Genomic DNA, 24,289 nt, shown 5'->3' on the forward strand with positions numbered 1-24,289 from the left:
ACTACTACTACTACTACTACTACTACTACTACTACTACTACTACTACCAATAACAATAATAATAATAATGTCTTAAGAGCAATTTTCTGATAACAGTTTCCAAATTTACAGGTATGTATCTTTGACAATTCTAAGCACATGATGCTTAATAAATGCCTGTTGATTGATTGTCACTAGAGAATTATCATTTTGATTTTCATTGCCTATATCAGGTACATTATATTTTAACTATATTTATAGTATTTTACTTGTGTTTGCACATTTTTACAGAAATTGTTAAACATAATACTTCCCCATTTATTCAGTATTCAGACAGTCCTCAATTACTAGGACACAAGCTCAAACATCTGTGGGCACAGGCCTTTGAGCATAATGAAAAACAGCTGTGAGACAACCCTTGCATTTTATTTTTTAGAAGAATATAACCTACATCCAGAGCAGATCATTTTCTCTGACTTTTAGGTATACAAGATCACTTATTTAAAAACTCTAGTTATTTAGTTATAGCTGTCTTTAACTAGTTTATAACTCCCAGAAAATTTGGCTCAGTAGTGGGAGATATCCACAGATCCACTGACAGCTATAAAAAGTGCCAACTAACTCTAAGAGAAGACAGGAAGCATCACCAGAAAAACACATGTGCTGACTTCTCCTAAAACCTTAGACCTGCTCCTTTCCAGGCCCTCTTCATACTAGTTTACACTTCTTGCAGACCTTTTCACGGTTTCTTTTGGAACCTCAGCTGCAGTCTCAATAAAGTCCCCTACATCTTCACACTTTAACTTAAGATGGGTGTCCCCTGAGTGTACCTTTCCTTGCAGCACTCTCCTTTTGGAGCTATCCTTCTCCCACTTTCCCTAACTCAAAGGACTAGTTGGAAAGAGTTGATATATTCTTTGTTTCCCTCTGCCACTTCCAGACCCTTCTTCTAACCATATCTCTCCATAACCTTGCCTCTTTTAAAATTCATGTAATCCATTTATATCATTCTCTCTATGCACTTATTATCATTAACTGCTGACCTTAAGGGTAATCTTCCAGCTTCCTTAGTGAATTTAGCACCAAGCTTATGGTCTTTCTTTGTACTCTATTCCCTTCTATTTTGGTCTGAGACTTTTATTTAATTTAATTTAATATGCCTGTTGATGCCATACCATAGCCCCCTACCTCCAGCCCCAAACATATGATTCTTCCAACTTTGTGTCATCTACAAATGAACAAACAATACTTCTATTATCTTATCCAAATCATTGACTTCATGCAAAGAGGTACAAAGTGCTATGGGAGGTTGGAGGAAGGAATGATTGCTTTGGGAATAAGGGTATATATTTAAGGAACTTTTCATAGTAGACCTGGCCTTTAGGTTGTTCCTTAAAGAATAGGTAGAATTTTAAGAGACAGATATAGATGGAATCAGGCCCTTCCCATTGGAAAAAATCAATGTGAACAAAATTGAAAGAACCTAGCATGTTTAAGGAATGGAGAATATTCTGAATTTTTGTTGGGCAGTATATAAAAGTGAGTAGTAGATATTAGGATAAGTTTGAGTACGATTGTGGAGAACCAGATTAATGACTTCATTCTCTAGATAACTGAAAGATAAGAGGCAGTGGGGTTACATATGTGGTAGTGAACTAGACTTCTAGTTGAAAAAACCTGGTCTATAAAATAGGAATAAGGATACTTGTCATATTTACCTCCCAGGGTTGCAAGGCTCAAATAAGATAATGTAGGTAAAGTATTTTGTCAACTTTAAAAAGTCAGTTGTTATGATAATGATAATAATGATGATGGTCAGTGGGGTAGGAGTCCAGTAAGCAATCAAAAAAACTGGGAAGATCCATTCTCCATCACAATAAGGGAATTCTGCTTAACAATCTTAATCCCTAGATGTTAAAATTTGGAGGAAAAGGCATCCTAGCCCCAATAGTAAATTAAGGTAGGGTTTCCAGTTTACCCTGTTGTCTGTTAATATATACATGATATTGATTAGAAAAGAATGTTTTTAAATTGGGATCTAACAGTTTTCTTACCATTGGGTAAGCCTTTTTTGAGAGTCTTCAGTTTTAGTCCTTATATTTTTAGAGATGTGAATTAAATATGCATGTAGAGAAAAGCAATACAGATTAAGATGGAAAATAATAGGAATAAAGGAGTTTAAGGAGTTAAGATGATTTAATCTAGACAAAAAATGGCCAAAAATGAAACTGTAGTACGTGGACTGTTTTCAGGAAGTTTCTTAAAATATTTTTAAAATATGAACTTTATATACTTTAATTAAAAATAAATTATGGAGTGAACATTTAAAAAAAATCTTAAAATTCAAACTATGTTTTAAAGGATTAAATAATACATATTAAGTAATAAATTACATATTAGTAATTTATTTGTTCTATATCCCTTTCAACTTGTTGAATAAAGTAATAAAATACATATTAGTAATTTATTTGTTCTATATCCCTTTCAACTTGTTTGTATCTTTTATAAGGTGTTACAGTTGTTGGGTGGTTTGTATTTTTTTGCGTTGTTTTTTTTTTGTTTGTTTGTTTTTTAGGCAATTGGGGTTAAGTGACTTGCCCAGGGTCACACAGCTAGTAAGTGTCAAGTGTTTGGTCTGAGGCCAGATTTGAATTCAGGTCCTTCTGACTTCAGGGTCGGTGCTCTATCCACTGCGCCACCTAATTGCCCCTTGTGGTTTGTATTTTTAAAATACAGTTGTAGTGAGTATGTGTGATTTTACTCTTCAGCCATATTGGTTTGCATAGTTTTGTTTAAAAAATTACATATTTCTTTGTAGTTTTTGTAATTGTCATTTTATACAGAATACTAATATCCTATTGTCTTAATATATCATAATTTATTCAACTATATTTCAAATAATTGGAAATAATAGTTATTTCTAGTTTTTGTTATTACAGATAAAACAGCAGTGAAGATTTTTGTACCAATAATTCCTTTTTTCTTTAATATTTAGACTATTGTCCCAGCAATATTAGGATATCTGTGCCAAAAGTTGTGATTTTTTACAGTTCTTATTGTACATTTCTAGAGTGCTCTCCAAAAAGTTTATACTTGTCTCTAGTGATATTTGATTTTACCATTATTAGCTATTTTGCCAATTTGATGAAAATAAAAAAGTATTGTAAAATTGTTTTACTTTGCATTTTTCTGATCATTAGAGATTTTGAACATATTCTTAAGTAGTTATTGACTGTTTATATTTCTTCTTTTAAAAATTGTCTGTTAATACCCTAGAACTATGTTTCCATTGTGGAATTTTTCTTAAACAATTGTATTAATTTCTAAAGTATTCTGAACATTAGCTTTTTACCAGATATATTTAATAAAAATATTTTCTCCAATCTGTTTCCCTTTTATTCTGGAGATACTGTTTTTAGCTGTATAAAATTCTTTATCTTTATATATTGAAAGCCTTCTGTTTCTTCTTGTGAATTTTTTTATGGGGATCATATTTACAAACAACAAAACTAGAATAAATGGATCTAAGTTGGAAAGAAACAATTTAGTATAGACATAAAATTTTATAATTTAGTTCTAGGACCTTACATAAGAACGAACTTTTTTACTAAGGGCTTTGTATTATTGCTTAAGTTCTTTGGGTTAATGAACAGGCCAAGCTCTAATTGAAGAAATACCAATGACTAAACCTTAAGTGTAGTCTTCTTTCTTCTCTGCCTTTTTGCAGATACTTGGGAAAGTCTGTTGTGTCTATGATACTCTCCAGTCATATTTTGCATATACCCTAACTGTAAGGTTATATAATATTTAGTCCCTGGATCTCTTAATATGTATCCTGTGGCCCACCTGAATATTTTAGTAAAAAAAAAAGAGCGGGGGGGAGGGGAAGGGAACTAATTAGTTAGAACAATGCGAAATAATAAACCAGTAGGAACCTGAAATTTGCTATTCAGTAGACTAATATTTGGGTCAACCTCCAGCCTCCAACTTCTTGGCAGAATGGTAATGGACAACAGGAAATGGACAATAGTGTGTTGATTTGTTCTGCTTAACTATATTTTGTTGTTTACAAGGAGGTTAAGTTATAGTGGAGGTATATGTGAGAAGTCATTAGAAAATGACAGTGATGTTCTAAAAAAGTAAATAAAACTTAAAGGGCAGTTAGGTGGCGCAGTGGATAGAGCTCTGGCCTTGGAGTCAGGAGGACCTGAGTTAAAATCTGGCCTCAGCCACATAACACTTACTAGCTGTGTGACCCTGGGCAAGTCACTTAATCCCATTTGCTTCACCAAAAAGCAAAAAAAAGCAAACAAACAAACAAAAAACTAAAACTTAAGTAAGGTATGTTATTTTCATGAAACTGCTCGAATTTGAAGCTGAGCCACGAAGAATTGATGAGTGTATGTGTGTGTACACACACACACACACACACATCCTTTTTTTCCATTTTTTATTTTTCTGTTCTTGCTAATAAAAAAACTTTTATTTTTTAGATGTTGAGAACATGCTCACTTCCAGATCTCTCTAAGTTGTTCAGAACATTGATAGATGTTCCCACTGTGGTAGATGTATGTCAAGACAATCTTGAAATAGAGGACACTGAAGATGAACCCATTAAAGAAGCACCTTCTGATTGTGAAGAGATGTAAGCATAAAGCTGTTAATGAATATCATACATTATGTAATGACTTCATTGATCTGAGGGAAAAATTACTTCAGTCTCTAGATTTATTCTGATAAATCAGTGTTCTGAAGTGAACTTCAAATTTATATTTTTATTATTTTATCTCAGTCTTTAATGGACTGTAAGTTTAATGTAAACCAGCATTGTCATGTGGCAGCCAGGAGTACTAAGCGGTCTTAGACTGAAGTCAAATACTAAGTGTCCAAGACTACAGAAGTGGTGTAGGTTTTTCTGTTCCACTCTGGTCAGACGACACGTGTAATATAATGTTAAGTTAGGATGCCATGTTTTGTTAACACTAGAAAGACTGGAATTTAGGAAGATTTCAAGGAACCAATCTACATCAAGTAATGCGGCACATTTTCTTCTTATCCATAAAGCAAAGAAAATAGAAATAGTATAATTGTAATAAAATTTTTGCATCAGTATGCACACTTGGCCCTTTTATTGGAGCACTTTCAGAGGGAGGTGATCAAAATAGGGGATTTCCTCAAGTTCATGTCATAAGGAGCTATTAAAGCACGGAGGTGATTAGCCTAGAGAAGAAAGGACTAGAGGAACACAGAGCATAATAACTTAAATTACTTAAAGGGCTTTCACAGAGAAAAGGAATTAGATTTGTTCCAGTAAAATAGAAGCTTCATGAGGGCAAAGACTGTCTTCCATTTTGTTTTTGTATCTCCAGGGCCTTCCTTGTCCTTAGTAATCACTTGAAAACAAATGCTTGTTGGACTAGATTAGATTGTTTACCCTGTAGAGCAAAACTAGCAGCCATGGGTGGAAGTTCTGCAGAGGTACAAATTCGGGCTTGACGTAAGGAAAAACTTTCTGATAATTAAAGATATCCTTAAGTGGAATGGACTAGCAAGAAATGGATGACCACTTGTCAGTTATGTTGTTTGAAGGGGATGCTTGATTAGATACAAGTTGAAGTAGATGGCCTCAGATGTCCCTTCAAACACTATGATTCTGTGATTCTAATTTCATTTCATTTGCCTCACTGCTTTTCAGACCTTTTTCTCATATTTTTAAAATACATTTCATTTTCTTTGAAGCCTTGCTGTGTGCCTGCTTTTGAACTGTGGGAAGTTTTAGGGAAGTTTTTGTTTTTCTTCTAGCCATATTCTTAGCTTAAGATCATTGGAAAATTTTGTCTTTACATTTTTTGGAGATTTTTACCACACTTAAATAATAGTCGAGTTACTTTTTTAATAGTTTGTATTGGAAATGTTCAGTTTTGGAATGTTCATATTGATAAAGTATTAGCTAATAGTATTTTATTCTGTTTTACAAAATAATTATAGTATTACTGATATTGCAGATCTATAAAAAATTTTTAGGGTTATTAATTCTGTACTTGTAGTTTATGTTAAAATATAGTTTTAAAACTTATAGAAAACTTTTTATCTGAGTGAACAATAGCAATATTTTTAAAAAACTTTTATTCCTTTATACTTACTACTTGATAACAAAACTTCACATTCAAGTTTTCTTTGTTTATGAAAGATAATTTGTAACAATGATGTTGTAATTTGAAAACTATTACTGTCTGTATATGGAAAAATTCCCCTTTAGTATTAATTTCAATTCACTTTCATTTCCTAAATATTCCAGGTAATCATTTCTTTACTGAATTTGCAAAATCATCTAAAATATTATTATGTTACAAATTAGGCATATACTTTAGGAAGGTGAAAGAGAAGGCAAAGCTGCTTTTATATTTAGTCTATCAAAATATTGTAAATAGATATTTTAAAACTTAAGTAATTGTTAAACTAGTATTTATAGTAATGTAATTTCATTAAGCAACTAAAATTCATTTTAAAGGGACCAATTCATATTATTATAATACATAGAATTATATTTTACACTTGTTTTAAATTTCAAATCATTTAAAAATTTGACAGTGTTATACATTTTATATAAACTCACACTATATTGTCATCTAAGTTCTCTGCCCACAAGTGAACATGGATTCAGAATGTATCCTGGAATTTAAAGAAATGTGATCATGATGTTCATTTTGACATTTTGGTTCTTAAATTTCAGGATATTTGGGGAGGCAGACCCAGATTTACAGGATCTTCAGGCCTCTATGGAAAGGTTACTTCGAGAACCTAGTGAAGAATATAGTGAACCTAGTGAACCACCTAATGAAGAATCTAGTGAAGAAGAAGAAGTAGAAATTGTCTTAAAATCCATCAATGAGGGACATATAGCAAATGGCACAGAACTTGCTGACGAGGATGACAACATAAGCAGTGAAAGTGTTCTTAATGAAGAGTGGCATTCAGGTGAAAATAAAACAATGTGACTGTTAGTCTCTTTTGAAGTATCAACTTTAAAAAAATGATTTTTAAGTAAAGTATATTTTAAGAGAAAAAGCATTTCCAAATCTAAAAATAACTGGAGCACTAGGAAAGTTTTAAGAGGAAAAAGAAAAGCCATACTCTCTTTTTTTCTCTCCTAAAGTATGGGGCATCCTTTTTTTGGACAATTATCTGAAACTAATTAAGCTTGCTCCCAATTGTTGCTTGGCCTCCCTCTCTAGATAGCAGAGGTCAATACTGTGAACCAGTTTTAAAATAATTTGACTCCTGTTCACCATTTTTGTTATTAAGAATATTAATACTCATAGTATCAACTTACTTTCTTTTAAAGATTAAATTTTTTTTTTGGAGATTTGTGTTTATTCATGACTTTCTCAATTTACTTTAAGGATGCATTAGTCTGTTTCTAGTAACTATTCAGTCACTGACTATATACATTAATAAGTTTTTAGTTTTGTCTTTTTAAATAGCATTTTGTCTTTTGCTAATGTTTTTAGGCTTTCTTCAGTGTAGTTTGAATAAAAGAAAAATATTAAATCCGTACATTTTCCCTACTGCTTTCCTGAAATAGTGTGAAAATTTTATATTTGGCTTCTCTTCCATATTACTTTTTCACTTGAGGGCTCATTTATTCTACCTAGCGAAGTAAGATGCCAGCAATTAAATTTCATAGATATTGAGAGTTGCTAAATTGGATGGGCATAATGCCATGCTTTTTCAGTTTTTATTAATTCAGTCAACATCTTTATGTATGTCAGCATTTTAATCTAATTCTGTGTTTCAGTTTTTAAAAAGCTCTTTCTAAAGTAAATTTAGAACCAGAAGGAACACTAGAAAATACCTATAACCTCAGAAAGTTAAAGCCCCTCATTTGATAGACTTACCAAGGTCATCCAAGTAATGAACAGCAAAGGTGGGATTTGAACCCAAATCTTCTTACTCCAAATCCAATGCATTTGCCACTCTACCATGCCACATTATTGTTAATGGTATTAAATTAGTAAAGACTATAATTTTTTGGTAGTGAAAATAGTCATGTGCTGTACTTATTATTTGTGGAAGAATTAAATTTGTTTTTTGACTGTTGTGATACAGATCATTTTACATCTAATTTTTATTGTTTTGATCATTAAGTAATTGCCTTTTTTTCCCCGTTGTTAGATTACAGTGATGGTGATATTGCCAGTGAATGTGGAGAATGTGATAGTGTCTTTAACCATTTGGAGGAACTGAGACTTGATCTGGAGCAGGAAATAGGCTTTGATAAATTCATTGAAGTTTATGATAAAATAAAGGTTGGTAGAATGCTGATTAAATTTACACTTGCTGACAATCCCAAAGGATTCATAATGAAAAATTCTATCTGCCTCTAGAGAAAGAACAAGTGGCATTTGAATATAGACCAAATATACTATTTTTTACTTTCTTTTTTCTTTCTCTTTTGTTTTATTTAAGTGTTCTCAACTAATGACTAATATAGAAATTTTTACATAATTGTACATGCATAATCTATATCAGATTGCTTACTATCTCAGGGACGGGAAGGAACAAGAGGAAGAGATAGAATTTGGAACCCAAAACTTAAAAAAAAAAAAACAACAAATGTGAAGTCATTTTTACATGCAGTTTGGGGGGAGGGGAATAAAATATTAAAAATTTAAAAAATTTACATTTGCTTTTGAAATGTACTCTTAATAAGTACTGAAAATGAACATATCTTTATAGTCATTATGTTACTAAGTACTGAAAATATTCCTAACATCAGTCAAATTAATCAGACTAGAAAAAGGTAATGTGTAAGTGTTCATTAAAATTTTGGAATTGTCATTTCATATAGGTAATACATGAAGATGAAGATGAGAATATTGAGATTTGTTCAACAATAGTTCAGAATATTCTGGGAAATGAACATAAGCACCTCTATCCTAAGATCCTTCATCTAGTCATGGCAGATGGAGCCTATCAGGAAGGTAATAATTGTTTCAAAAATTATTATTAAGTATTGAATGCCTGCTTTTAATGTATTTAATTGGAAATGTAATTTAGATTCCAAAATTAAATACAAAAATTTGAATATCTTTTGCCAACTGTAAAACTATTTAATTAATTTGATCTGTTTTAGTACAATTTATATTTATTATTTCAAGGATTTGTGATTTCCTCAATGTGAGTATTCCTTTCACTGATGCATATCACAATTTTTCTGTACTTTGAAAGATAATGAAAGAAAAGAAACTTTATTTTTGAAGCCTTTTCTGCTTAGTAGGATTTGTTAGAACTGAAAATACCAGAAGCTTATGAAAACATTGGTTTGAGAAAAAAATAGATATGAAAAATCAAGAGGTCTTACAAAGAAAAAAATTATGCATTAACAAAACAAAAATAGTAGTGTTGTGAATAATAGCCAAATGACATAGATTAGGAGTTGAGAGAAGAAAAAAAAAGAGAGATTAAAAAAATAGTTGATTTCTGCATAACAAATGTATAAACAAAGAACTTGTAGAAAGAGGATGCGGAATGGGAAAAATTGACAATCCCGAAGTGATTGTCTCATCTCAAGTAAGGGAAATTATTGCAAAATTTTTGCTTAAGTGGAACAAGATATGGGAACTATATTTAGTGGGAATGTTATGATTTTATTAGGATTAATACTAGTCAAATAAGATTGCATTCCTTTCTGATAAAATGAATAATTTGACAAAAAAATTTAAAAAATGAAACTTCTTAGCTTTATAACATATAAAGGAAATTAAGAAGAAAATAGATTTGATTACATGAAAATAAAGGGCTTTTATTGAACAAACAATATATTCAGAATTAAAAGGAAATAAACAGATGGGGGAAATCTTTGCTATAAATTTTTCTGTTAAAAGATTGACATTCAAAATCTATAAGGAATTAACAAGAATAAGATCTATTCACCAGTTTAAAAAAGTTGTAAAAGGGTAGTTCTTGGAAAAAAAAACACAAGACACATGAAAAAAACTGTACGCTCAGGTCCTGGAAGATATGTTTGTTTTTTGTTTTTTTCCTGTTGAATTTTCTTTCCTGGAATGTTTCCAGATATTGCAAGAGGCTTGTGACTATGGGAAGATAAAATGCGAATTCAATTAAATCCCTGCAAGTGGGGTGAGTCAAATGATTGTTTTGAGGTTAAATCTTGGAATCGAAAAGTTCACCTTATACTCAGTTTTGGTCTCTAAACAGTGGAAATTGACAGTAGTTCATTCTTTGGGCCAGAGAGCCCATGCTGCACTAGGAAGCAAGAGAGCAACTAGGATGGAAGAAAACAGGTTCACAGCATTGTTATCACGAATAGGCTTCCTGATATGTGTTTTGTCTCACCAGTTGGCTGGCTGACAACTGAGCAGGTGCTTTCATCCCAAACATACTACTGCATTGTTGCTCCTAAGTATGAGTCAATAACTGATCCCAGTAAACCATCGATTCCCGTAAATGCAACAACTTGCCATTGGGGAGCAGAAGATTCCAAATCATTCACAAAAACCAGCTGTGAGAAGTAGGCAATGCCCACCAAAGACTCACCAATAAAGCTGTAGAGAAAGCCTACCACAGTGACCCCTCCATTGGTACCAGTTGGAACTCTTTGCCTTGTTATCGGTCTGGGTTGGTTAGTACTCGAAACAGAGCCAGTTTCTGAAGCCCATGTATCTCCTGCAGAGGAGGCCAAGGAAACCAAGAGAGACAAACACATCCAGGAAGTGGTTCTACTTTACTTTTGATGGAACTAAATGCTGCCTTCTTAGAGATGGATGAACTGTCCTGCTGGTAAACCCTATGGAGTTCTTGTTTTTCATTTAGCAACTTCTGAATTTCCCCATCATTTTCATTAAACTAGTCTTGGTGTTTGCGAGTATTCTGACCCAGATGAGCAAATGCAGTGCTATACACCAAATCTCTGAAAGCTACCCACTCCTTTTCTGCTCCACTGTTGCCAACTGTGTGTTGGCTCAACTTTCCCTTCAAATTATCAACAGACTGTTCCTGCTCAGAGAAGAGCTCTAATCTGTTGACATTAATTCTTCTGGTATTCATTTTCCCTTGGGGACGCCGCTTTTGTTGAATGCAAATATTTAGCTCAGATAGGATAAGTCTATGATTGGTCCAATACTCTGCACCACATATTGCCTTTGTCACTCTCACATCCTGTCTGTCTCTTCTCCTTACAATCACATAGTCTGTTAAATGCCAGTGTTTGCTATTAAGTGAACACTGCTGTTGCTGTTTCCAACTCTGTTCCTCCCTAGGACTTCCTGCCAAGTCTGGTAGTCTGAGCCTACTCTAGCATTAAAGTCACCCAGAATTATAAGCTTGTCCTTTTTTGGCACATTGATGATAAGGGTCTCCAGGTCTGAATAAAATTTTTCTTTGACTTCGTTAGGGTTCGTCATGGTGGGAGCATAGGCAATGATGATGGTGGCATGACATTTTCCTGCAAGTGGTAATCGTATTGTCATGAGCCTGTCATTCACTCATTTTGGTGGGCATACAAGCTCATCTAGACTAGATTGGTTTTGATTGCAAAATCCACTTCAGGCACTGCCCTTCACTGTGGCCACTCCAGAAAAATGTGTATCCAGCTCCAACTTTAGCAAGCTGGCCTTTGTTTTGCCAGTCTTCTTTCACTCAGGGCTGCTATTTGGATGCAATACCTGCTGAGTTCTCTTGCAACAAGAGCTGTTCGTCTTTCAGGTCTACTGGATTTTGTGTTATCTATGTTTTTGTACATTTGTTTGTGTTTCAACCCTGGAGTGGCATTCCCTGCCTGCCACTTTTCAGGCCAGGGTTGGATAAGCAGACAGTTTTTACGGCACGTTTTCTAGCCCCTTCCTCACACCAGAAGGTGAGCAGTGCAATCCTTAAAAGGCTGCTCAGATACCCAGGGGGCTGCCGAATCCCACTGCTGCTTCCAGTGAGAAAACGACCCTATGGCCTGGGCCTCCTGTGTGCAGGATAGTGACTACAGTTCCCAGTGTATCAACACCTGCTGCTTCGTAACTTGCCTGTTGCCACAGGACTTTGAGATCAGTAAAATGGTTTGGGTAATGTCTTTTGATTCTTGCATGAATTGGATTTAAGTGAGGCAGAGTTGCCCAAAGTTGTCAGCCTCACTCTCTCCTCCAGAGTCATCATAGTCCAGTGGCAGGACAGAATCAAGACAACTGGTGATGGCTTAAGATGCAGTAAAAGACCTTGGCATCTTCAATGTCTAACCAAGGTCTAAGCACTCCACAGCGCCTGCTTCAGCTGCCTTCATGGGCATTGGAACAAAGTGTTCTCATCCTCCCCTTCCACCAGGGGAGTCTTCACATGCTTGGGGTAGATAGCCCCCTAATTCACCAATTTATTTGGGACCCCTCTGTTACACTCAACCTGGTATAGACCGTATGCCAAAACACATTACTGGGGTGTGGCTGCCATGCATCCTACAGCTTCTTGGATCCACAGGTGGGAGTTATATGTTTAAAATGAATGTATATGTAGAGTCTATATCAAATTGCACGCCATCTTGGGGAGAGGGAAGGGGAGGGAGGGGAGACAATTTAGAACTTAAAATTTTATGGAATTGAATGTTCAAAACTAAAAATTAATTAATTTTTTGAAAATAGAAAAAAATAATACTTCCATTTTATCGCTTCTAGAGTACTCTCTTCAATTAATTAATTTTTTGAAAATAGAAAAAATAATACTTCCACTTTATCGCTTCTAGAGTACTCTCTTCTAAACCATTTGCAATCTGGCTTGTGACCGCAATCATTCAACTAAAACTGCTCACTCTCCAAAGTTACCAATGATCTCTTACTTACCAGATTATCTTTCTTGCCCTTTCTGTAGCCTATGACACTCATTCACCCTTTTCTCGTGGATACTCTGTCCTCCAGATTCCATGACCCGGCTCTCTCCGGATTCTCCTTCAGTCAATCTGATTGTTCTTCTGCCAACTTTGCTGGCTCTTCCTGCAGGTTATGCCCACAAATCATGTGGTCTGGTGGAGTCTAGAGTCTGTTCTGGGCCCTCCTCTCTTCTTCCACCAGTGGTATGGGATTCCTATGGGCAGTACATTGACTTAGAATACCAAAAATTAATGTTATCTGTGTTGTATTGTATTTTTATTTATATTATTAAACATTTCCCAATTACATTTTAATTTGGTTCAGGAGCAAGTTTTGCTGCTGGTATGAAGTTTGACACATCTGCTCTATACTATCTCACTTAGTGATCTCATTAGTTCTCATGAGTTTAATTATCATCTCTATGTAGATGATTCACAGTTCTATTTATCTAGTTCTGGCCTCTGTCTTGAATGTTCTATAGACCTCTCAAACTCATTAACTCATCTTATACCCCCCACTCCAAACTCCCTCCTCTTCTGAACTTCCCTATTACTGTTTAGAGTGCCACCATCCTCCCAACCTCCCTGTCTTTGACTCCTCATTTGCACTCACCCCTATATCCATATGTGCCAAGTGTTGCCCTTTCTGTTTTCACATCTATCATATAAATCCTCTACTCATAGAGCCATCAACCTGGTACAGGTACTCAACACCTCCTGGACTATTACAGTAACCTGCTCTCTCCTCTCCAGTGTATTCCCCACTGAGCTGCCAAAGTGATTTTCTTAAACCACAGATCTGCCCGTATCATCCTCTCCCTACTCTCCCACCCCCATTCAATATACTCCATTGGCTTTTACTTCCAGGGTTGCATTTAGAATTCTCTGGCCTTTAAAGCCCTTCACAGCCAGGCCTTTCCTACATTTGTTAGACTTTACTCTCCCCTGAGTATTCAGCTGTTTAGAGACACTGGACTTCTTTCTATTTGAACACAACACTATCTCCCAACTCTGTATCTTTTCACATGCTCTCCCTTATACATATTGTGTGTATGTAGTTGTCTACATGTTGTTTTCTCCATTAGAATGTGAGGTCCTCAAGGGCGGTGACCTTGTTTTTGCCTTTCTTTGCCCAGTACTTAGTATAGTGCCTGGCTTATAGTAGTTGCTTACTAAATGCTTTTTGACTGACTGAATATTAATATCAAATCAGGTATTAAATAAGGAGAGACATCTGCCAAAGCTATTTGTCTGCTAATGTCATGGAAGATAGTGTTCAAAGAGTTCTGAACTAAAACAGTGTTTTGTATTTATGATGAAGTGCTTCATGTATTCCTATTAATAGATGATGACATAATTTCAACAAACTTTGAAGCACTATTAATCTCCTTGCATGAAACAGTTATTCAATAGAAATCAACCTAACCATCCATATTCCAAAAACAAAGTGAATAAAGATAAAAATCATACATTGTGCAAATTATGACATGTCCAGTCAATTCATAATTTTCAGGAAGTATGTTCCTAGAAAACGGTGCAAAAGTCAGACACAGATGTTGGTACATTGAACATATGGGAAATAGGGGTTTAGGGTCCCTCAATCACCAAAAACTGTAATCTTTGGCTAGCAATTGCCAAAAATACACTTTTCTGCATACATTTGTAACAAAACATTAATTCTGATAATATCCATTTTTCCTGAAATAACTCATAAAATGCAATACACAAAATTGGTAACAGGCAAAATTTGGGTGCATCACACCTCTCTGTTTTTTTTTCCTCTTTTTTGCATAGCCACAAATGCCTGTGGTTGTCAACAAAGTTACTAAATAAAATCATTCAAATGCTTCAAGTCATGAAAGTTTAAGCACACAAATATTAAGGGATTGACTGTAAGTCACTTAATTATTTGATCATTATGTGTCTCTTGAACAAGTAATTCAGATAAATAATTAGCTGGGCCTAGAATAGAATAGGAGTAGATCAGACTGGAATTCATTTGAGATATTGTGCCATGGTTTCAGTGATTCCAAATTGCTTGTCAATACAAAAACATCACTTTTTAACACCTGCGTTCTCCTGGTAGTGTAAAATGTCTGCCAATACTAAAACAAAAGAGTCTAAAAACTAAGATGGTAAGCACCACAAGGGATGATGAAAAGATGCTTGGTGGGTATATGCAGGCTATTCTGTTAACAATAAAATATGGTAGAGGTATACTTAAACAAGATGATATATAAAAGATAGTCTCCAAGATACTCATGCATCCAAAAAGAAAGTGGACAAGTCATCTAGTGAGGAATTAAAGACACCAAAACAATAATTTGAATAGTATATTAGTGGGTCTTAGATGCTGAAAAATGACAGGAAGCCCTCTAACACTTTCGATGAATTGATGAATCCTCTATAGGCTTTCTGGAGGAAGATTTACAGGATGAGAAGGCATGAAGAGGTTGTTTTCTGTATTGGTGGAAGGAGTTACTCCCACTAATCATAGATTTCCCAAAGTATCAAAGAAATGTTGAGACCAGCTTCCACTCTTACATGACAAGTCTTGTCAGAAGACTCTCACCCTAGTGAGGCACAAGCTAAGGAGGCGCAAGAGGGATTCTGGATTAGCAGATTCCTCTTAGGCACATCCTCAACACATTCAATAAAGAGTATTGGATTTGAAATCAAGAAGACTAGGTTCACTCTCTGGCCCTGATGTCACCTGACCTGTTGTATGACCTTTGACAAGTCTCTTAATTCTCTATCTCAGAAAAAAAAAATTAAAATTGATGGTAGTTAACGTCCCCTTCAGCTCTGACTTTCTGTGGCTCTTTAAGTGTTGAGTGTCTCCTTAGGAACTCCCAAAATGACACCTATTGCTTGTTCACAACAAGCTTGCAATAATTTTTGGGGGGGGGGGCGATATACACATATAAAGCAACTAGAGAATAAAACCACAAATGCTAATAATCTAACATAACTCATAAGTACAATAAGATTCAGAAAAAGATGTGTTTGGAGAAGAATTTGGAAAGAAGTAAGGCTGGCATACCATATGGATAGAGCACTATGAGTGAACTTAAGGATGAATCTGTTGTATTGGGGAGACTATCTGGAGTGAAAGGTTCACATTGAGAGGTAAAGTAGAAGCAAATTATGGAAAGCCTTGAGTTCTACATTGAAGTTTAGACTTGATCAACAGAGAGACATTTGGAAATTGCCTAATAAAAGTAGTATTTTAGATCCCTAATCTAGGGAGAAATGTGTAGGACAGCTCATCAAATCAACACTTGGGCAGCTTGAACTTGGTGCTAGCTTTGGTCATGTGAGAGGTTCTCTTCTGTGGATCTATTTAAAAACCAGATTTTATACTACTTCTTAAATATGGACCTCTAAAGTGAAACAAGGGAAGGTTGTTTGATGAGAAAATAGATTTGTGATTCTGTGCCCTACAATTTACTTTGTTTATAGGGCAGAACACAATATTTCCTTCAGTTGGTTTGCAAGGAATTAAAAAAAGTCTGTCAGTCTTGCAGTTGTTAGGTATCCATAAACAATAGTTTCTGGTGAATTTATAGGGTAAGTACTCATTTTATCTCTATTTCCCACTTTTTGATAAATAGCCATTAAATAAAAATAGTACCTCTACAGCTACTCTTTTTTTTTTTAAACCTGTTCCTGTGCTAAACAATCACTGCCCATTTAGGGGAAAACTTATCCCCATTCCCTCCTTTGCATTCTCTCTTTTCCCTCCTAAACCCAACCTCAGCCCTGTTCACCTGAAATCCCCTTTTCATAGTGAACAAACTGTCCTTCATCCTGGACCTCTTTCTCTTACATTCCTTTCTATTAGCTCTCACTGAGGCCTGACTCTCTTCTGAAAACGCTGCACCTCTGGCTGTCTAGTACTGGCTGTATCTTCTTTCTCCAACTCTCCCCTTGACATGCTGGTCTTATAGGGGTAGTGGAGTACTGTTTGCTCCACTGGTACTGCCAGACTCTACCTCCTTCTCAGAAGCCTTTCCTACTTTTTAAGTCTATTCAGTAGAAAATTTCCTCCCAATCAAAATTATAGTGGATATATTCCCCAGGTCATTCTCCTTTATTGCTTTCCTTTTGTGGGTTTTTTTTTTTATGATACTCATTTTTAAAATTCTGAACTTAAACACAAAAAAGATCATTTTCATGTAAACACTAGAACTAAGAAAGAGGATTCTATGTGAAACTGAATGTCTGTTTCATATCACTTGCTTTGTATAATAAACTCCATATGTTACTTTGAAAACTTTTCTTGTCTGTGCTTCTTTCTGAACTTCCATCTGTTTTCTTCTATGCATTTATAAAAATTTTTCAGTGACCTTCTTTTTAACTTCACCTCACTCCCAACTAAAAAATCAAGAGAAAGAAAAAATGAAACAAAACAAAACTTGTTAACAAATAAGCACCCTGAAGCAAAATGAATCCACCCAGTGGTCATATCCAAAAATGCTTGTCTCTTTCTGTGCCTTAATCTGTTATCTCTCTGTCAAGATGTGGATAATTTGCTTCATCATCAGTCCTCTGGAGACATAGTTGGTCATTGCATTGATCAGAGTTCATTAAGTCTTTTGAAGTTGTTTTTCTTTGCAATGTTTCAGTACTTGTATACATTACTCTTCTGGTTGATTTTGCCCACTTCATTTTGTACCAGTTTTACAAGTCTTTCTAGATTTCTCTAAAACCATCTCTTTCTTAATTTCTTACAACGTAGTATTCCATTTTATTCATCTACAGTGATTTTTTCATCCATTTTCCCAGTTGATGGGCACCAGTTCTTTACTACGACAAAGAGAACTTCTGTAAATGTTTCTACATATAGCGTCTTTCCCTCTTTGATTAGTTGTATCACTGTGTCAAAGAATATTTACAAGTTTAGTAACTTTTTGGGCATGGTTCTAAGTTACTTTAAATAATGGCTATACCAATACATAGCTGCACCCAAAGTACATCATTGTGCCTGTTTTCCCACAGTCCTTCCAACATTTGTCATTTTCCTTTTTTGTCTTAGCTGATCTACTATGTGTGAAGTGGAACCTTGGAGTGCTTTAATTTGCGTTCTCTATTAATGATTTAGGGTATTTTTCTTTTATATGGCTATAGATAGCTTGGATTTCTTTCCTTGAGAACTACTTGTTCATTATCTTTTGGCCATTTGTTAGTTGGGGAATGGCTTTTACTATAAATTTGAATCAGTTCCTTACATATCTTGCAAATGAATAGTTTTTGTCAAATAATGAGTTCTTACACTAATACCTGGAATGTCTTTGGATTTAATGAACATTTGGTTACTAGGTTTGTTTGCTTTATTGTACACCCAATCTGTAGCATAGATCAACCACTCTTTTTTAACCAGTACCAAATTGTTTTGGGGCTTATGACTTTGAAGTATGGTTTGAGATCTGCTACTGCCAAACCCTCTTCCTTTCCAGTTTTTCCATTATTACTCTTAAGATTCTTGACCTTCTGTTCCTCCAGATAAGTATTGTTATTTTTTTCTAACTGCAAAATAATCTTTTATCAGATTGATTAATATGACACTGAATAAGTAAATTAGTTTAGGTAGTATAATTTTTGTTATATTTATTTTATATCTTACAACCTTAATGAATTATTGTTTCAATTAATTTTAGTTGATTCTCTTCAGTTTTCTAAGTGCACCATCATATCATCTGCAGAAAGCAATAATTTTGTCTCTTCTTATGCCCTCAGTTTCTTTTTCTTGTTGTATTGCTGTAGCTGAACATTTCTAGAACTATATCTAATAGTAGTTTGGACAATGGACAGTATTTCTTTGTCCTTATATTATTGGAAAGGATGCTATTTTATCCTCATTGCAAATTCTGTGCATTGGTTTTAGATATATATGATTTGATACAAAAAATTCCATTTATTTTGGTGTTTGCAATTTATTCCTGTTAATTCAGTGGGGGTTTGTTTTCAGTTTTGTGAATCCCATTTTTTATTTTTAGGATCTCTATTTTTGTTTTTAGTTGGAGTTTTTAGTTGTTGGGTTTCTAGTTGTTGCAGGATCTCCAAAGTATGCCTGAAGTTTTAGACATTCAGACCCTTGATCCTGGGGTGGTTATTAACCCCTTGGGGTCCCTACTTGCAAAGGTAAGTTTGGTGAGAAAGTAGACCCAGAGGAGACACTTCTTTCACTTTGTATTGATTTTATATTTATCTATTTATATGTTGTTTTGTCCCTGTAGAACAAAATTTGAGGACAGATACTGTTTCATTTGTCTTTCCATCCTCAGTGCCTAATACATCAAGTAGTATATAGTAAGCACTTAATAAATGTTTATTGATTGATCCCACTCTTGACAAATGTCTTCTGCAGTGATGTAATTAGGTGAACAAAATGTATTTTTTCTTTCTGCACAATATATTTGTGTTTGTTGAAGCATTTGTTACCCAGTAAAGCAACTACTTGTCATTTGTGCTAAAATTAGGATCATCTGTGAGATGACATAAGTAATTGAAGTCTACTCTCTCCCAGTATTACATTTTAAACATTTTTCCTTTCTCCCCACTGGAATTATTCACAATCAGCAAATGAACCAATATGAATCTCATCACTTGTATTAATAACCATAATGAAAGATTTGGTGGTAGAGGTAACAGCTGACAATTAGAGAGCAAGAAAAAAAAATGGCATGGATAATTCAAATACTAACTAATCAGCTACTGAATAATAGTAGGCTGGAGATTTTTTTTAATGGCTCAGAGCCCTTAGAACAGTGGTATCCCAGTTTCAAAATAGCCATTTTCTGTATTGCCTTATTTTTAGCCTGTTCTTTTGTTACATCTACATTATAATCCACTTCTCTGATTTTCTATTACTGGTTTTGTAATTATATTTTGCTTTTGACATTATGTTGCCTTTTCCCTGTCATCCATATTAATGATAAGCTATTTACATAAGAATTCAGATCTCTCCAAATAAAGTTCTTAATTCCATCAAAAAACATAGCCTTCTCTATTAAATATAAATGTGATTTTAAAGCAACAGTTTACTTTGTTTCTGTGTCAGGCACATATATTCATAAATACTTTTTTTTTTAAGTACTCTGATGGACACTCTGATACTCTTTAAGAGTCCATCAGAATTAGTTCTCAAAAAAGAAATCAAAGCAAGTAACTGCTTTCTTGTCTTTAGGATTTTTGCATTTTTGTTCAGATATAGCAATCCAAATTCAAATTGAAGAAGTGAATATTAGAAGTATGAATTGCCATATGATTTTGCCACTTAATTCTTAGGCTTAAGAATAAATATAAACTGAAGAATAAAAATAAAAGTGACTTAAGAGTTGACATAAAAGGAAAAGTATATTTAAAAAGCTATCCAAGAATGTTTTACCCTTTTTTTTTTTTTTTAACACAGGCAATGATATGGAAGAAGAGGTGCTAGATTTAGAGTTACAGGACCTGTGTTCAGATCTTAGCTCTGCTACTTATTAGATAGAGAGACAACACATTTACTAAGGCTTGCTCTGTGCCAGGCACTGTATCAAATGCTAGGGGATATAAATACGAGAAAACAAGAAGGTCCCTACTCTCAAGGAGTTTATAAGAAGGAAGGGAAGCTGGAAAACAAGGTGGGAGGTAGGAGCAGATACAGAACTGAGGAGGTGGAACAGTCTGGAAAGTGGGATGAGCAGGGAGTGAAGTGACCATAGCTGGGCCCCTCCAGGTTATGGTGATCATGTCACCCTTGAGGTCACCTCAATTCCCCTAAAGAGCAGACCTCAAGGTGGAAGCATCTTGAAGTGGGAGAGGCAGCCTAGGACTCAGGGAGCAGTCCAGAGAATAACTTGAATTACTACTCTCAGTGTAAACCTTTATCTCAGTGTAAACAGTTATCTTAACTCCTTTAGGCCTCAGTTCCTTATCTGTAAGATGAGAAGATTAGACTAGATAACTTTCAAGATCTTTTCCGGCTCTAAATCTAGAATCCTGTGATTCCAAATTATTACATTAAAAAGCTAGTGGAAGGACTATGTTTTACTCTATTTAGGACCTTACTCATGATCTTGATGTTTTGTCCATAAGGAACATATTTCACCCAGTGCTCAGCACCATGATCTAAACTTTGTAAATTTTGTAAATTATTAATGTTATTAAATTGAATGAATGAGGGAGATGGGCCAAATGTAATAAAAAGACACAAAAATACATATATATGTATGTATAAAACTTACTCTAGCTATAAAATATGTATTTTCTATAATCATATTTCTTTTATCACTTCCAAGGTGATAACTGTAAATGTTAACTATCCTTACTTCAATATCTTAATATAATCATTAGCTTATCAGTTTGTTTATTCCCTCTACCAGGGTTGACCCCAGCCCATCCACACCTTCTTATTGTCCATGCATTTCTGTAAATCCTATATGAAAGAACAATCCTTATCACAAGAGCCCACTCTCAAAGTCTGTCCATATGCTAGCCATCAGTCTTGGGAGTCCCGAGTGTCATGGTTCTGCAGTTTTCATTAATGAGAATAAAATCCTATTCCAGCTTTTCCCTTTCTGCCTCCCTACCATAACTGCCTCTCAAGGACTACTACATGAAAAGAATTGTGTTAGACTAGTTCTTTGCTTTGATACATTTTTTGCTTTTTGTGGGTTTTCTTTTAGGAGACAGCCAACTTGATGCTGTTGTAATCATATATAATGTCATCTTCTTGTCTTTATCCTTTCTTTTAATTTGCTCTTTTACTTGTACTTTCATTTTAACCAGTGTGACTGTGTATCTTCTTTTCTTAAACGACTCCCACATCTGTAACCAGACATTCCTTGTCTGCTAGCAAATGAAATTTATTATATTCTATGTTATTATTTAGTGTTTTCTGTGTCTAATACCTTCTGACTTGCTGAGAATGTATTCGTGATAGAAAATCGTGAGTCCACTGAGATGGCACTGAGCCTCTGGCATCTTTCATCTCTTAAATTTGAGTTATATTGTTTGCTCTCCTCTTCCATGTCCATCTTTGCATTAAACACATTTCAGACATATGTTGGCTTCGTTCAGAAAATCACGGAATCTTCCACATTCCAAGGGACCTCATAAGACATCTTGTCTAACTTGTGTTTCTAAAGGCTTGAGTTGCTTAGTCAAGATTTCATAATCCTTAATAATCTCAACAAAGTCTTTTTTCATCCATTTCTTTTCTTAATAGATCACTGTAGCATTCTCACTGAAAAAGCCCTGTCGTATTCAATGTGCGATTTTATCTACAAACCAGCAACATCGAGAGAACCCTACCATTTTTATAGACTTTGTGTAGGACATCATCTGCAACACAGGCAAACATCTTTAAGTGAATACCTCTGTACAGTGTAACTGACAAGTTGTCATCCAGTTTCTGCTTGAAGACTTCCAGGGAGGAGGGAACCCCCTGCCAAACCATTCCACTTGAAGCTATCTCCAATCACAAGGAAGTTTTTCCTCATATCAACTTTTTTAAAATTTTTGATTAATTTATTTTGAATCAACAATCACCTCCATAAGCTTTTGAGTTTTAAATTTTTCTCCACCTCCCTCCCCAAGATGGCACGCAATCTGATATAGGCTATACATATATATTACTATTAAACATATTTTCACATTAGTGATGTTGTAGGTAAGAATGGAACCAATAGGAGGAACCATCAGAAAGAGGAAACAAAATACAACAGAAGAAAAAAAATAGCAAATAGTATGCTTCGGTCTGCATTCAAACTCCATAGTTCTTTCTTTGGATGTGGGTAGCATTTTCCATCATGAGGCCTTTGGAGATGTTGTAGATCCTTGTATTGCTGAGAAGGATTAAGTCTATCAATATTAGTCATCACACAGCCAATCCAACCAAGATACAGAACTGGCTGGTATGTGCTTGCTATATAGTTTTGAATAGAATGCTACCTTGATGTTACATGTCACGTGTAATAATAATAAAATAATATGTAACAATCTTAATAAAATGTGACAATCATAAATTTTAGATTTGGGCAAACTAGTGTTTACCCAAAAGAATCAATCATTTGTCTGAATACTCATATTTCCAGTTGTTAATTTCTATTTTCTCTTCTTCCTACAGATAATGATGAATAAACCTGACTCAGGAATTTCTTTTGCCTTCTGCTATGGGAAATCATTGGAACTCTGCCCAGCAGAATAACAAGATTCAGTCAGAAATGTAGCAAAGACTCATTTTATAGAATAAGAATATCACTATTAAGATGGGCATGCTGATTGCATGAAGGAGCCAAGGAAACATACCATTTTAAACTTAAAATATTAGTGCTTTGCGTATTTTCTTTGTTCCTTGAGTTTAAAAGTTAGTTTCTGTTGAATCTGTGTTTGTGTGTCTATGTATGTCTATACAGAGATACATACATACTTCATGTCAAACCATCCAAAGCTTAACAGGAATGGGCCTGGGCCAGGAATGGTTTTAATGGTTTTAAAGAATATTTATCATGAAATAAGGTAGCATCAACTGTTGTAGTATGGATGAAAAACAGTGACCCATATTGTGAAAAACTTGACTGTCACATTACATTCAAGTATTACACTTTTTTTTCCCCTAGACTAAACTGCTAAAAGGCAGTTTTTGGTGTTTGTTGTTTTTTTATGAGCTAATACACTAAATTAAATAATCTTGTTAAGATCCCTCTCTGAATACTTAACATTTTTGAAGATGCAGTTTGTATCCTAATATATATTGTAACCCAACAGTATCACCCAAACCAACTTACTAGATAAAAATTGAGGCACTGTTCTAGAGATCATTAAAATTTTTGATTTGCAAAGGATAGATGGAAAATTTTATTCCTTGATGTTCAGAAAATACAACAGTTTCTTCCAGTTATGTTTTATTTGGTCTAGAACCTACAGAAGTACTTGGAAATTTGCCTGCTTTTGTAACATTGACCCAACATGTAGCTTAAAAGTAGCATCCCTCTTTGGTTTGCATCTCTTATCCACAGTTGCTATATAATGATTTACAAAGAAACAATGTTTCCAATCCCCAATTTTACTTCTGTATAAATAATTTCTTGCAATCAGCATCTCAGTGGGAAAAGATCATTTGATGGTTTCTTCTACTGCTTTTCATTACAAGAGGATCCAAGTTTCACAGAGTCAGGTAGTTTTTTTCTTTGAGATGATGGCGACACAGCACAATCTCTACCTGCAACAGGGCTAAGAATTAGATAGAAAATATCTGACATCCAGATAGAGAATGTTAACCTTTGAGCAAATGCAGCCTGACTGGCAAAAATCTCACTAGTTTAAAAATAAAAACAGTCTTCACAGCAGCACTATGTTGAAGTTATTATGTATATTATTTTTAACATTCAAAAATAAATAACTTGATTTTTGTATATTTCTTTACTTTTGTGAAGTTACTATTAAATTTTTTCT

The 24,289-nt window shown here is 34.5% G+C and overlaps 1 protein-coding gene across 16 annotated transcripts in view; it reads left to right on the forward strand.

Moving 5' to 3' along the window:
- Nucleotides 1-24,289, forward strand: part of NEK1 (NIMA related kinase 1) — a 161,944-nt gene extending 137,655 nt beyond the window's left edge. For 15 of the 16 annotated variants that reach the window (XM_027837316.1, XM_027837314.1, XM_027837319.1 and 12 more), the window contains 6 exons: nt 4,473-4,624; nt 6,713-6,957; nt 8,155-8,288; nt 8,831-8,963; nt 10,057-10,122; nt 22,962-24,289. In XM_027837316.1, coding sequence (XP_027693117.1) covers nt 4,473-4,624; nt 6,713-6,957; nt 8,155-8,288; nt 8,831-8,963; nt 10,057-10,076 — 684 coding nt within the window. In that variant the 3' untranslated portion in view covers nt 10,077-10,122; nt 22,962-24,289. The remainder of the gene's footprint in view (nt 1-4,472; nt 4,625-6,712; nt 6,958-8,154; nt 8,289-8,830; nt 8,964-10,056; nt 10,123-22,961) is intronic. The other variant, XM_027837321.1, reaches the window with a different exon arrangement.

This window comes from Vombatus ursinus, unplaced genomic scaffold, assembly GCF_900497805.2.
Source record: "Vombatus ursinus unplaced genomic scaffold, bare-nosed wombat genome assembly UNPS02014821.1, whole genome shotgun sequence".
Lineage (NCBI taxonomy): Eukaryota > Metazoa > Chordata > Mammalia > Diprotodontia > Vombatidae > Vombatus > Vombatus ursinus.